This window comes from Salvia miltiorrhiza, chromosome 8 (assembly GCF_028751815.1).
Source record: "Salvia miltiorrhiza cultivar Shanhuang (shh) chromosome 8, IMPLAD_Smil_shh, whole genome shotgun sequence".
In the NCBI taxonomy this organism is placed as follows: domain Eukaryota; kingdom Viridiplantae; phylum Streptophyta; class Magnoliopsida; order Lamiales; family Lamiaceae; genus Salvia; species Salvia miltiorrhiza.
Genome location: NC_080394.1, coordinates 24,273,756 through 24,287,850, shown reverse-complemented (window position 1 = coordinate 24,287,850; position 14,095 = coordinate 24,273,756). Strand labels below are relative to the sequence as shown.

The following is a 14,095-nucleotide window of genomic DNA, read 5'->3' as shown; positions in this document are numbered from 1 at the left end:
ATGGGTCAACTAGCCGCCAGTAAATCCTAGTCGCTAACACTAGCCGCCGGAGAAAACACCGGCGGCTAGTGCTAGCGGCTAGGGTTTACTGGCGGCTAGTTGACCCATTAGGTTCAGAAATGTTTTGTTATTACATATATGTTTAAATTGGAATTTTTCAGCCCTCGTATTACTGTTTTATTAAATTTTGTGCATTTTTACCTATCTTACACAATTGTACTTGTGTAAGAACTTTTACAAAAAATCAAGCATGCCTATCACCATCACTTTTTGCTTTTGGGTAGTGTGGGTAGTTTTGTAAGATAGATTATAAGAGTGGGTAGATTCCGCTATTCACAAATATAAAAATGGTTTAGAAAATTAAGAAAACAATCATTAATTAAATCATGACATTTGTGCCACTGCCACGTGGCAGATCAAGAGTAAGAGTTATAGTATTAAGTTGGTCTACAATTAAATTTACAACCGGTTGTTTATTAATTTAAATTTTAACATTTTTTTTAATTTACTTTTTTTTTGTCTTGTAGTGATGACCATGGTCATTGATAAAAGTGGTCATAATCATATCAATGATGTGACTAGTCAGATATTGAAACGACATGGGTCTTACGGTGATGGCTCGTGAATGCGATGATAGTTTTTTTTTTAACAAATCACACATTACACGTTAAGCAAAAATAGCATAAAATTACTTGAAATCATAAAATATAGGGAGTTAATTGTCAATACTGTGAAAGTAGACTGAATTGACACATACTTTAATTATCATAAAATATATTATAAGTCTAGGGAGTTATTAATTGCTCTGAATATAAAACATGGGAATATGGGATGCGCAGCTTTTTGTGTATTACCGATCATTCGAGGAGGATGGCGATTATTCCAACTTTTGAAACCTCTTGTTCAATTCATCAAGTTCTTGTTTGGAATGGCCCTACACAAATTTTTAAATACCAGAACATTCAACATCAAAATCACATTCGTAAACACAAGTTGACAACTTGACTACAAGAAAACCCCATGTGAATCGACCAAGTTATGTTCTTACTACACAGAGAAAGAAAGAATGAAATTGCAGTCTACTAAGACGCATTAAATGGTGTGCGGTTTGCAGTATGGTGTTCACTAAAGTTTGTTGAAACAATCCATATGTGTATTCAAACATTTATGCAACTTCAAATACTCATAATAACATAGTCACTTTTCTCCAAGAAAATTGAGGAAAGAGAGGCAGAAAGAAAGCATGAAAAGAGAAGAATAGTTCACAACATCACAAGCACTATGTAAGCGGTAAGCCCATAATTAAAAGATCGAGAATTACTAAATAGCAGTGAAGAAAAGAAACTGTACCAACTCCTGCTCAAGAGTCTCAATTTTCAGACTTTGATTGAACTGCGTGACCTTCAACTCTTCAATTTCTTCCATAAACTTCATCATAATTCACAAGATTTAAGAGGAAAGTTATGTATAATGAAATTTTTTGTTGGAAATATGTAAATGCAAGAACAGAGGGCAGCCATTACCTTAGTGATCATGTACATAAATTGGGAAGGTTGTATATATTCTTCGGACTTGTCCTCTTGAACCCTCCTGTCCATCAAGTTAAGCTGACTATCTTGTACAGGTGCCAAAGTGATGCTAGGTCCATTGTTTTCTTTGCTATCGATCAAACCTTCTTCAGACTCATCAGCTTGCACAGGATCACCCCATCCATCCAAAAGAGTCATCTTGTCGTCTTTCAGATTAGGCCTAACACTGTCTCCATCATGAAATTGCCTACTGCTTTCAGATATCTCTTTCAAATAACTGTCAACAAGATCGCTATCTTCCCAACATTCCACAATACTTGAGTCACTCTCGACATTAGTATCATCGTAATGAACTTCTTCAGGAGGCAATTCACCCCATGCATTAGAATTTGAGGCAGATTCCCACTCCTCATCAAAACATTCTGATGTTGCTGGATTTAACACTTTCTGAGGTGTGGAAACTTCAGCATGGTTCACTGCTGACGAAGAAGAAGAAGGTTTGAACAACTCACTCCATTTCTTCTCCGGGGAAAAAGCATCTCTGTTACTGTTACAGACTGAGACATTCGATTGCTTATTTTCTTTTAACCTTGCCTCAGCCATTCCATAACGTGCTTCCAAGTTAACTACACTAGATCTCAACGGAGCATTGAAGATGTTTTTCTTCCAATCTGCATTTGAGGGGCGGAGTATGTTTTCTGGACATGGAGATGATTTGAAGAGTGTCATCAATCTTTTTGTTTGTTCTTTATCAAGCTCAAACCAAAAGAACTTCTCTGTGTAGTAATTGTTTGCAATTATAGGTCTCATTTCTTCTTCAAGCAAAGGACGACATCTACACGTTGCACGGATTCGTACCTAAAACAGCATAATGAGCATATACTTGCTTAACTAAGATAGTTCAGTATCTTGCGTCTCCAAAAAGAATGAGGGGGAAAAAAAGATAGATAGAAAGAAACCACTATCTGAGCTAACAACTATTGATAATCATAAAACATGTTACAAACTTACTATCACTTCTCTATCATTACTATACTTAGAAGCCCCCATCCAGAAAATTACACAAACAACATTTTATGTATAAACAAGGGATTTCCAGCTTTGTTTGCTTACCTGTGCAGGATATGGTGTAGTCGCAGCACCCTCACTCGTAGTGATCCATGCATTCAGATCAATATTCATCTGGCCACATGACACTGCTTCAAATACACCATGAAGCTTCCGGTCACTATAGTTGAACAGAAAAAGTGGAAGGCCAGGGGTTGCTTTCTTCACATATGAATAATGCCCAGCTGGCAATCCTGCTCAAGAAAACATCAAAGATATACATACATTAACCTCAAAAAAAAATTAAAAAGATATTTGATGATGAGAACACACCAAAAAGCTCATTTTCCAAGCATTCCTTGATAGTGCTATGCTTGCATCCAAATATAATGGCTCCGAGTTCAACTTTTGTCAAATTTCTAGCAGGTGCACCAGCGTTAGCTTTCCAGGAAGTTTCATATTTCTCCTCCAGTGTAATTGTTGTAGTTTTTCTGCCCGCCCCCATCTACAGAGTTGAAGCATTTATTTGAGAATAACTGAAGTGAACTATAGAATAATTGCGTGAAGAAACAACAAGTTAATCACACACGCAAACAATCTCAGTCTATAGAGATCTTTCACTGCACTTCTTTCCCATTGGAAATGGCACGAACCATCAATAATTCAAAGGAGAAGACTCTCATTTAGGCTTGGGTAATTGAACTCAAAAAGTTCTAGTATTAACGCAGCAACAGGGGACGAAGACTCCTAGAAGTTAAGCCAATAGTTGATGCCTTTTATGCGATAAGAAAAGCCAACATATATGTCACCAACTCCAACGACACAAGAAAAGACTGGGTGATGCACTTTGCCTTAGTTGATAAAGCGTCGAGTAAGAACTAAACTAAGCATAATTGCATAAAGCACAAAACTCAATATTGACAGTACTCAAAAGTTTAGAAGCATACATTAAACCCACACGTCGTAAACATATGATAGTCAACACAAGCAATAAATAAAGCGCGAGAATCGCAGGGAGCGAAACGAACAGAGTCAGCATGAGCATTAATCAACGATGAATCAATAAAACCAACCTCAAACAGAAATTGCATTCAACATAACACCAATACTACTAAAATTGTTTGTATGTTTTCTAATCTTCACCATCATTCAAACATAAACGGAAAAATGGGAAAAAAAAAGTACCGATTTTCACCTCGGACTTCAAACAAGCAAAAACGGAGAAGAGTTTCGCGTTTATGAATGTGTGTGAGAGAAAGGATAAAATCGCTGCACACAACTGAGATTGGACGTTGCAGATTTTTCTGAAAGAAATGGAGATCAACGTAGAACAGACTATAGTGGGAAGGAACGCAAAATACTTGTACTTTTCTGTTAAATGTTGCAGAAGTTTTCCATCAAAAGAAGAAAAAAAATGTTGCAGAAGCTGTGTGACAACATGCCAGAAAGGTGGTAGTTGTGGATGAAATGTCGATATTACCCTTGTAATAACAAAGGGTAAAAAGAGTTTGATTGGAGGAATTGGTGTCATCTCCGACTTTGTGCTCGAAAGCGTATTAAACGATTCCGGTAAGTTTTGGACGTTGTGAAATTTTCACCTTTGGCTTTTTTCTATCACAAAATCTCCTGTAAAAATCGTTGAAATCCTCGGTCCTCCTCCCATTTCCTTGGTTCTTCACCCTTTCCCCACCCCTTTCTCTCTTTTCTTAGCTCTCTCTCTCCCTCCTCCCCTGAAGGCGTCCGGGGAGAGCTTCTTCACGGCCACCACGCGCCGGAGTTCAGCTGGGCCTTGTACACCAGCCCGAAGCTGCCGTCGCCGATGATCAGCAGGATTGATGAGCGCTGCCGGCTCTGCTTTGATTCACTATTGCAGATGATGAGGATTGAGGCGAGGATTATTGAAGTGTCCCACATTGGATTGGAGATACTGGCATGAGCCACTTTATATGGTGAGACAACCCTCTCCCTTAAAAGACCTTTTAAGGGAGGAATGAGCTCAATATTTATTTCTAACATGGTATCAGAGCCAACCCAATCCAATGATGCCCCCAATATCGTTGATCCAATGAGGCCCCCCCTCCAACATCGTTGTCAATAGATGGCGTTTGGGATAGTCCACGCTGCGCGTGCGGGGGTGTATTGAAGTGTCCCACATTGGATGCCACGGTGAGGCAACCCTCTCCCTTATACCTTATAATGTCTTTTAAGGGAGGAATGTACCCAATATCCATTTCTAATAAGGATTATACCCCCCACAAAGAAGCTCGCGATGGCCACCAGAATTGCTTGAAGGGTGAGATCCTGGTGTTGTTGCGGCCCCATCATTTTTCACAAAATTTTCGAGAATTCCAAGTATTTCCGAGAATTCCAAGTTGAATTGATAACTTCGAGAATTCCAAGTATTTCCGAGAATTCCAAGTTGAATTGATAACGTGATGGATGTTACTGGCGATGGCCACTAGAATTGCTTGAAGGGTTAGATCCTGCTGTTGTCCCATCATTTTTCACAAAATTTCCGAGAATTCTAAGTTGGATTGATAACGTGATGGATGTTAAAGATGGGAAATTTTGTTCGCCCATTATTTTTCACAAAATTTTCGAGAATTCCAAGTATTTTCGAGAATTCCAAGTTGAATTGATAACGTGATGGATGTTACTGGCGATGGCCACCAGAATTGCTTGAAGGGTTAGATCCTGCTGTTGTCCCATCATTTTTCACAAAATTTTCGAGAATTCCAAGTTGAATTGATAACGTGATGGACGTTAAAGATGGGAAATTTTGTTCAAAGATTGAGGTGAATGGATAAATTAACTTTGTATTTATGGGAATTGAATTGTTTGATAAAGCACATGTTAGTATCTCTTTTCCAAATGCCAAGTTTGGACAACCCCTTCTTTTTTCTGTAGACATTTCAGCCTCAACAAATCTAATTAATCAGAGAAAATAAAATATTATTGACTCAATAAAATAATATAAATGATGTATTTGGTTTTGATCCAACGATTAAACATTGATTTTCTATTTTCCAATCCAATCGGCTGAAATCATTTTCTCATATTGAAATTGAACTAATTTAAATTAAGGTATCAATTTGTTATGATCTGTTTTATTCCGATTCCATTAATATAACATGATAGTGTTATTTATATAATATGATAGTGTTATTTTTATAACAAGTATATAGTATCATTTATAATAGTGTTAGTGTCATTTTCATATAGTATTATTTGTAAAATAATATAGTGTTATTTTTATAACATAATAGTGTTATTTATAAAACCGAATAGTGTTGATGTTATTTATATAAGATCATAGCGTCATTTATAGTAGTGTTAGTGTCATTTGTAGAACTATATAATGTTATTTTTATAACAAGTATATAATGTCATTTATGATAGTGTTAGTGTTATTTTTCATACAGTGTCATTTGTAGAACTATATAGTGTTAGTGTCATTTGTAGAGCGGAAAAATGTTCTTTATAATAGTGATAGAGTAAAGATGATTGAAAGACAGAAAACCAATACGTAACTGAATAGATAACTCCTCAGAAGAGGCCTACGGAAAACTTTCGTTCCTAACTATAATTTTCTAGATAATCCGGTAACTAGGGATTAGACAACTTTATATAATAAAACCCTAATCTGTAAAGCCCATGCATACGTGGGCCTGGCTAACTGAATAATAAAACTAACTTTTAAATAAAATAAAACCTAAGACTCCAGAACTCCAGAAATAATTAATAATCAACAACTGCACGCGCTCCGCGTGTGTAAACCCTCCAAGGACGCTGCTCGCTATCAACTGCTCCACCGGTCGAAACAGCCTTGTCCTCAAGGCTGAAGAAAGGGAACTGCCCACGCATGTCAGCTGAATCCATCCACGTTGCCTCCTCAGAATCCAACCCCTTCCACTTAATCAAAACCTGGGAAACCTGACAACCCTTTCTATCCATAGTTCGTTGATCCAAAACTGTTTTTAGAAGGTAAGCCGGGTCGACAGACAACAACTCATCTGGAAGATCCGGCTGTGCATTGGCCGCTCCGATTGCCTTCCTGAGCAGTGAAACATGGAAAATCGGGTGCACGCGGGAACTTGGCGGTAGCTTTAAACGATATGCCACAGTGCCCACACGAGCTTCTACCTCGAAAGGCCTAAAAAAATGAGGTGCCAGCTTGCGGTTAGTGCCTTGGAATAGAGACGATTGGCGGTACGGTCGAAATTTCAAATAGACCAGATCACCAATCTGTAACACCACATCTCGCCGATGTTTATTTGCCTCCCAAACCATTCGTTGTTGGGCGCGCTCGAGATGGAACCTCAAGTGCTCCAAAACCTCATCTTGAGAGCGCAAGGACTCAGCAAGAGCCTGTACTCTCATTTCTCCTGGCAAGAAACGACTTAAAGTCGGCGGTGGACGACCATAAACCACCTCAAAAGGTGTGGTTCTTGCTGCTGAATGAAATCCCGTGTTATAACAATACTCGGCCCATGACAGCCACCGACTCCACTGCTTAGGCCTATCCGAAGAAAAACAGCGTAGATAAGTTTCCAGGCAGCGATTAAGAACTTCAGTTTGTCCGTCCGTCTCGGGGTGATAGGCAGAACTCATCTTGAGAGTAGTACCCGCCATACGAAATAGTTCTCTCCAAAATGAGCTAAGGAAAATAGGATCATGATCGGATACAATCGAGCTCGGAATGCCATGGAGTCGGACTATTTCCTTTATGAAAATCTCAGCTACTGTTTTGGCAGTAAAGGGGTGGCGTAGGGGTAGAAAATGCCCGTACTTTGAGAGACGATCCACTACCACCAGAACACAATCAATTCCACCAGAGCGCGGCAACCCTGATACGAAATCCAGGCTGATGTCATCCCATACATGAGATGGAATCGGTAATGGATAAAGCAATCCAGCTGGGGACTTCGTCTCATACTTACTCTTCTGACAAACGATACAAGCCGCCACAAATAAAGAGACGTGCTTCATCATACCAGGCCAATAAACATTGGCAGCTAAACGCCTATATGTGCGATAAGCCCCCGCATGTCCGCCTGAAGGTGTCGAATGAAACTCAGCAATTAACTTTGGGACCCAAGCTGACGAAGCTGGAATAACCAAACGGCCTTTATAAAGTAAGGTCTCATGCACCATAGAGTAGTGCTTCGGCCCGTTCTGCCCCTTCTTCAATGCATCCATGATTTTGGCTAAGCCCGAATCTGCCCCAATTTCTTGTTGCAATGCTGACCAGTCCATCTATTGCGGAAACGAAATGGCTGTCAGCTCACCATCTTCACAGCGGCGTGATAAAGCATCGGCCGCACGATTTAAGCCCCCTGCCTTATATACGATATCGAAATCGTACCCCAGTAACTTGGCAGTCCAGTTCTATTGTGCAGGTGTAGTTAACGACTGAGTCAACAGATGCCGTAAACTGCGCTGATCAGTCCGAATGGTGAAACGTCGACCAAGCAAATAATGGCGCCAGTGCTGGACCGCTAATACCAACGCCATAAGTTCTTTTTCGTAAGCTGACTTAGACAATGAATTTGAAGAAAGATGCTTACTAAAATAGGCAATTGGTTGCTTATCTTGCATAAGCACTGCCCCCACGCCCAATCCAGATGCATCACACTCCGCTACAAATTCCTTTGAGAAATCGGGCATACGTAATACTGGGGCGGAAGTTAAGGTACACTTGAGCTCCTGAAAAGCCTTTGCTGCCTCATAAGACCATGCCCATGGACGTGGAACTTCCTTCTTTAGTAATGCTGTCAATGGGACTGCAATCTTCCCATAATTCTTAATAAAACGGCGATAGTATCCCGTGAGTCCCAAGAATCCACGCAGCCTTCGAACATTAGTCGGCGTCGGCCATCGCAGGACCGCTGAGACCTTGGCCGGGTTCATACTCACTCTGTGACTTGAGACTATGTGTCCCAAATATTCTACCTCCTGACGTCCCAATGAGCATTTCTTGGGGTTAATAAGCTGTAAGACCTGGCGGAGGTGTTGCAAATGTTCCTGCCAAGAGCGGCTGTAGATTAATATATCATCAAAAAATACAAGCACAAACCTCCTGAGAAAAGGGCGAAAGATATCGTTCATCAAGTTTTGGAAAGTGGCTGGAGCATTTGTTAGTCCAAAGGGCATAACCAAAAACTCGTAGTGGCCCGAATGAGTGCGAAAAGCGGTTTTGGGCACATCCTCACGAGCTACACGTATCTGGTGATATCCTGCACGAAAGTCCAATTTACTGAACCATAGCGCCCCATGCAGTTCATCTACGAGCTCTTGAATTACTGGAATGGGGTACTTATCCGGGACAATGAGCTTATTAAGCTCACGATAATCCACACAAAAATGCCACAATCCGTCTTTCTTGCGAACCAAAAGCACTGGACTAGAGTACGGGCTCGTACTCGGTTGGATAATGCCTGCTGACAACATCTCACCAACCAAGCGTTCTATCTCGTCCTTCTGTATATGATTATAGCGATATGGTCGGACTGATACTGGTTGGGATCCTAGCTGCAGCACAATGTGATGATCAGTCGCGCGCTCAGGGGGTAGCTCTATCGCCGGTGTGCTCACTGCAGGAAACGCTATTATCACGGCCTCCAACTCGTTTCGGGCAGACTTAGATAAATCTTCCGCTACCCCAAATTGACTAAGTGAATCCCTACCATCCATGGACCACAAAACCCAACATTTGTCCTCCAATTTAAGTGCTCTTATCTCTTGAATTGTGCAGGCTTTTCGTGTGAGCGTCGGATCGCCCCGTAGGCACTTTTGTCGTCCCTCAACCATAAACTCCATGGTTAAATTTTTCCAATTAGCCTTCACATCGCCCAACGTGGCCAGCCATGTTACACCAAGGATTAAGTCCACGCTGCTAAGGGGAAAAACATAGCAAGAGATAAAGAAAGTTTCAGACTCAATCTGAACGGGAACATTTTGACAGACTCCTCTTGCTCGGACACGAGTTCCATCTCCCAGTACCACTGGAAAGCTTGCAGTGGGTTCAATAGTCCAGTTTAACTTCACGACACGATCAGACACGAAGCAATGACTTGCTCCGCTGTCAACCATTAACAACACTCGTGTTCCCTCTACTGACCCAAACAACTTCATTGTTTGGGGTCCCTCAATTCCACGGGATGACAGTGCTGATAGCTGTGGCTGCTCGGTGAATTGCTGCTCTTCAACGTCTATTTCTTCTAAACTTAATTCTGTCACTTGTCCTTCTTCGTCAACAAAGTCATCATCTGTTCCACTGACAAGAACATGCAAGGTTTTTGGGGGACATCTGTGAGTTGGGCCAAATTTTCCACCACATCGAAAGCAAGTTCCAGCGGCCCTATGCTTCTGATAAGTTTCTTCGGACATGTTGCGATATCGACGAAAGTCCCGTGCGCCAGAGGAGATCGCCGGTGTCCGCTGCGGTTGAGGGTTTATAAGTGAGGAATGTGGAGGCAAAAGCGCGCGGTTCACAGAGGTCGCAACGTAATTGGGTCACGTTGAGTAGCTTTGAGGGCCTGGCGGTGGGTCTACTTGCCGAACCATTTGGACAGCAGTTGCATAATTTGTGACAGCAGGATGTTGAATTTGTATCCGAATCGATTTTTTTAATCCACCTAAGAACCATCCCAGCATTTGTTCATCGGTGAGATCTGGAAGTTGAGAAATCCTGCTTTCAAATGCTGTGATATATTTCTCTGAGGACCCGATCTGTTTTTGTCACGACCGCACTTGCTAAGGATAGCAAATTCGGGGAAACCGCGACTAAGGGAGGGGATTTAGGAGCGGGATTTAGAAAGGGGCATATTCGATTTCTTGATGACTCGACTTGTATAAGGAAATCAATTGAAATATCTAGATATCAAAGAAGGCCACAAGAGGACCGTACATAATATTATCCAGAAATGGGTGTTCAATGAGTTTGAGTACATTATTAAAATAATACATATTGTTTGACAAATGACATAATATCTTAACATAATCAGTGTTCGCAGCGGAATAACAATTTGAGTATATGTATGAAGACATATACTCTACTCTGAGGTAATCATCCTAGATCGACAAAAGCTCCGCTTGCACACTACATCCTCGATCACAGCTCAACCTGCACATTTAAAAATACATGCAGGGCTAAGTACAAAAGTACTTAGTGGACACTTGCCGAAATTTACATACATGCATAATATTTTATTGTCAAGCCTTTCAACAGTAGTAAGATACGAGGGTTTTCCTTTAAAGACTCGTATTTACCAAACACAATATCATTTCTTTCATCAATAACCCGCGCAGGTATTTTATATCATTAATCACCATATCAGTAACTCGTGCCGAGAGGGAGGCCTCCCTCTACGGACACTATGATCGGCCAACCCGCTAGATGACTCACGATCACAAGGTGTACACTAATTCCGAAGGGATTTGCGGTCCCATCCAGAATCCGAATTCGATTAACATCAGATAGGCAATTAATAATAAAACATAAAGCATTTAGGCATTTACAATATCATTTAAATTCATAAGCATAAAGTCTTAACAATTCTAATATATAATTTTAGTTTATACGTAGAAAGCCTACCTGAATAGCAGACTCACGGTTTAGCTCTAACTCTGGTGCTTGACCTTTAATCCGAGAAAATAAAATAAGATTCTAATTCTCGAAAAAATCTCAATAAATGAGGATGCGTGAAATGATTATGCATGACTCATATTCCTTTAATTAAATTATGAGATGCTAATCCTATTTAAGGAATTAAATCTCGTCTTATGAGGTCGGATTATTAATCTTTAATAATCTACTCATCTTAAAATAATCTAATTCACTTACTAATTAATAATTAGTAAGTCTTAAAATCTTCTCTAATTAAATTTAATAGAATAATTATGACGACCCAATTAAAATAAAATAATCAAGGCCCAAAAGGAATTTAATTCGAGCCCAAAAGAATAAATTCGAAGCCCAGTGCATTAATAATATTAGGCCCAACATCAATTAATTTCTAGAGCCCAACAAATGAGGCCCAAGATAATAAAATCATGAAGCCCAATAAGTGAGCCCATCATCACCCTTAAAATAATTAGGATTAATAAAGAGGCCTAGAATAATTATTCTTATTGGTTAAATAAATAAATTTCATTGGACTTAATCAATTAAATCGTAGGAGCCCAAGTAATATAAATTCGAAACCCATTATTAACCCAATAATAGAAGCCCATTTATATAAATTTGAAGCCTATTAAATAAATAATGGGAGCCCAAAAGAAAGCCCAAAACAATAAAAATAAGCTTTAGCCAAGGATTGGCCCAACAAAATTCAACATCGCGTTCCTTCTCCTTCAATCTCGGTCCCTCTCTATTTTCTATCACAAATCACGCCTATCTCTCACGTCTCTTTCTCTCTATCTTTATTAAAGTAAAATACTTTTCTCTCATTATAATTCGGTTCCTCTCTTTTTTTTTTTAAAGCTGAACACTCTCTCTTTCTCTCAATTATTAAGAAGTGAACACTGCTCATCATCTCTCTAAATTCTCAAGATTCGAACACTGCTCAACATCTCTATCTCTCTCTCGCTCGATCAGCCGCCCCCTCACGAGTTCCACCGCCAACGGTTCCGGCGAGGCTGAAATCATCGCCGCTCCGCCCTCTGGACGTTCCAGCCGTCGCCGAGGAATTCGCCCCGACTGCTGCTGTTCACGGCGTCGCGGCCTGGAGTTGCAGAGCTCCGAAATCCGGTCGCCAGCGAGGCCGCCGCGTGGAGCTGCTGCCGCTGACTGCTGCTGTTCTGCTCTGGTATGGGTCGCGACCAGCGGCGCTAGGCCTTCGGCCGCGCCATCCCGCTCAGCCGCCTGGAACTGCTGCTGCTCGCCCGGAGTCGCGGCTGCTGCTGTTCGTGGAGCACCAAGGCGAGCTTCTCGCCTGAAACCGCCGACTGCTGTTCGGTTAATGGCGAGCCGGGGAGTCCGCCGTTTCCAGCGTTTCTCCGAGTTCCGAAGCCGGTGAGAGCTCCATCGTCGCGTCGTCCTCCCCAACGCCCCTGTCACTCCGAAATCTGGAGATAGCCGCTGCCTTTGCCGTTGCTGAAAATGGAGGACCAGCGAGCTTCGTCGCGCCGCTGTCATTGGGAAACCGGTGAACGCCTGCTGCTTCACCCACGAGTCGCCGCCCACTCGTCGTCTCTCGGCCCGACTGAACAGGGCCGCGTCCCTCGTTGTCTAAAAGCTAAGTTCTCTCTTCTTCCTTCATCCTTAGCGTAGTTTCTTCTCTACTATGAAAATGGCGTGTGGTTTGGAGTTTGGGGTTTTACTGTATTTGTCTTAGCAACATACGAACAAAGGCAGCCTAGGGGTACATCTTCCACAATTCTTATTTTCCTAGTGGTGAAAGAGTGCAGCCTGTTCTTGCTTTGCATAAGAGTTATTGGTGTTTGCACTATAAAGAGTGTAACTTTGCTAAGTTCATTATGCGAAGTCATGTTTTCTATCATAGTGAAACTGATCATGCTTTGGTATGAATGCTTTACTGGAATGGATATTTGAGATAGAATCAATACCTTGAATGTTTGTGTTGGTTGTTGAATGAACTGCTCGTTGGTGTTGAATGAAGCAAGAATTAACTGATACTTGAAAATTTCTTTGGCAGAGAATGATGAAAACGTTTAAGTGTGGAATGGGTATGAGATGAGGATTAATAGCTGCTGAAATCTGAAACCAAATGAAGGTGTTCGGGTGTGAAAATTTTGCAAATATGCTGCTGGAGCTGGAGTCAAAGAAGAATATTACACAGGCGTGGAGCTGGAGTCAAAAAAATGTCCAGAATAGATGGCTGAGCATGCGCTTAAGGGATAGCTGCAGATTTCTTTCACACACATACACTATTCCTTTTTTTTTTTTAAGTGTTGGTAGATAGATAGAAAAATAGGGGTTTGTAAAGTGAAGTATAAACAGAAGCAATAATTCTTGTCTTGGAATTTCTATATCTGTAATATTGTATTGCATTTTTTTTAAATAAAATCCAACTACCGGGTTTTGTTAATATCGCGTGTTTATGAAACTACTCGATATCTGCTTCCTTTCTTAGCTAGAATAAATTCTAAATTAAATCCGTAGATTTAATTCTTCATAAACCGGAATAAATCACGACTCAAGAAATAATAATAGAAAAATAATTCTATTGTGATTAATAAATAACATGACTTAACTAAGTCAGTTATGAATCTGAAACAAATAATTTATTGGCTTACTCAATAATTCTCATCGCGGTTTTATTTACGCGAAGCTACTGACTTGGTAATAAAATAATAATCCTGCTTAATTAGAATATAATCCAGTGTCATAAGTTGAATTTAAATAATAAATAATTACTGGGTTTAAATATAATAAAAGAGCGGGTTGTTACAGTTTTATCATACTCAGAGCTTCAAAGCCATTGATGGCAGTACCATCTCCGAAGCGAACTAGCAATTCATTTGAAAATCGAGACCACGCCGGTGTAGGACAGCGA

The 14,095-nt window shown here is 40.6% G+C and overlaps 1 protein-coding gene across 3 annotated transcripts; it reads right to left on the bottom strand.

Moving 5' to 3' along the window:
* Positions 1–673: 673 nt before the first annotated feature.
* Positions 674–4,468, bottom strand: LOC131002029 (uncharacterized). Of its 3 annotated transcripts, none has more exons than XM_057928703.1 (6): positions 3,772–4,468; positions 2,910–3,081; positions 2,643–2,830; positions 1,524–2,387; positions 1,351–1,428; positions 674–934 (listed from the first exon to the last, which is right to left on the bottom strand). In XM_057928703.1, exons 1-6 carry the CDS (start codon positions 4,105–4,107, stop codon positions 878–880), a joined length of 1,695 nt encoding a protein of 564 aa, XP_057784686.1. In that variant the 5' UTR covers positions 4,108–4,468; the 3' UTR covers positions 674–877. The 3 variants fall into 3 exon arrangements, with proteins under 3 accessions (XP_057784686.1, XP_057784687.1, XP_057784688.1); XM_057928704.1 differs by having other exon boundaries at positions 4,175–4,468; XM_057928705.1 differs by having other exon boundaries at positions 3,762–4,119.
* Between the last annotated feature and the right edge of the window lie 9,627 nt (positions 4,469–14,095).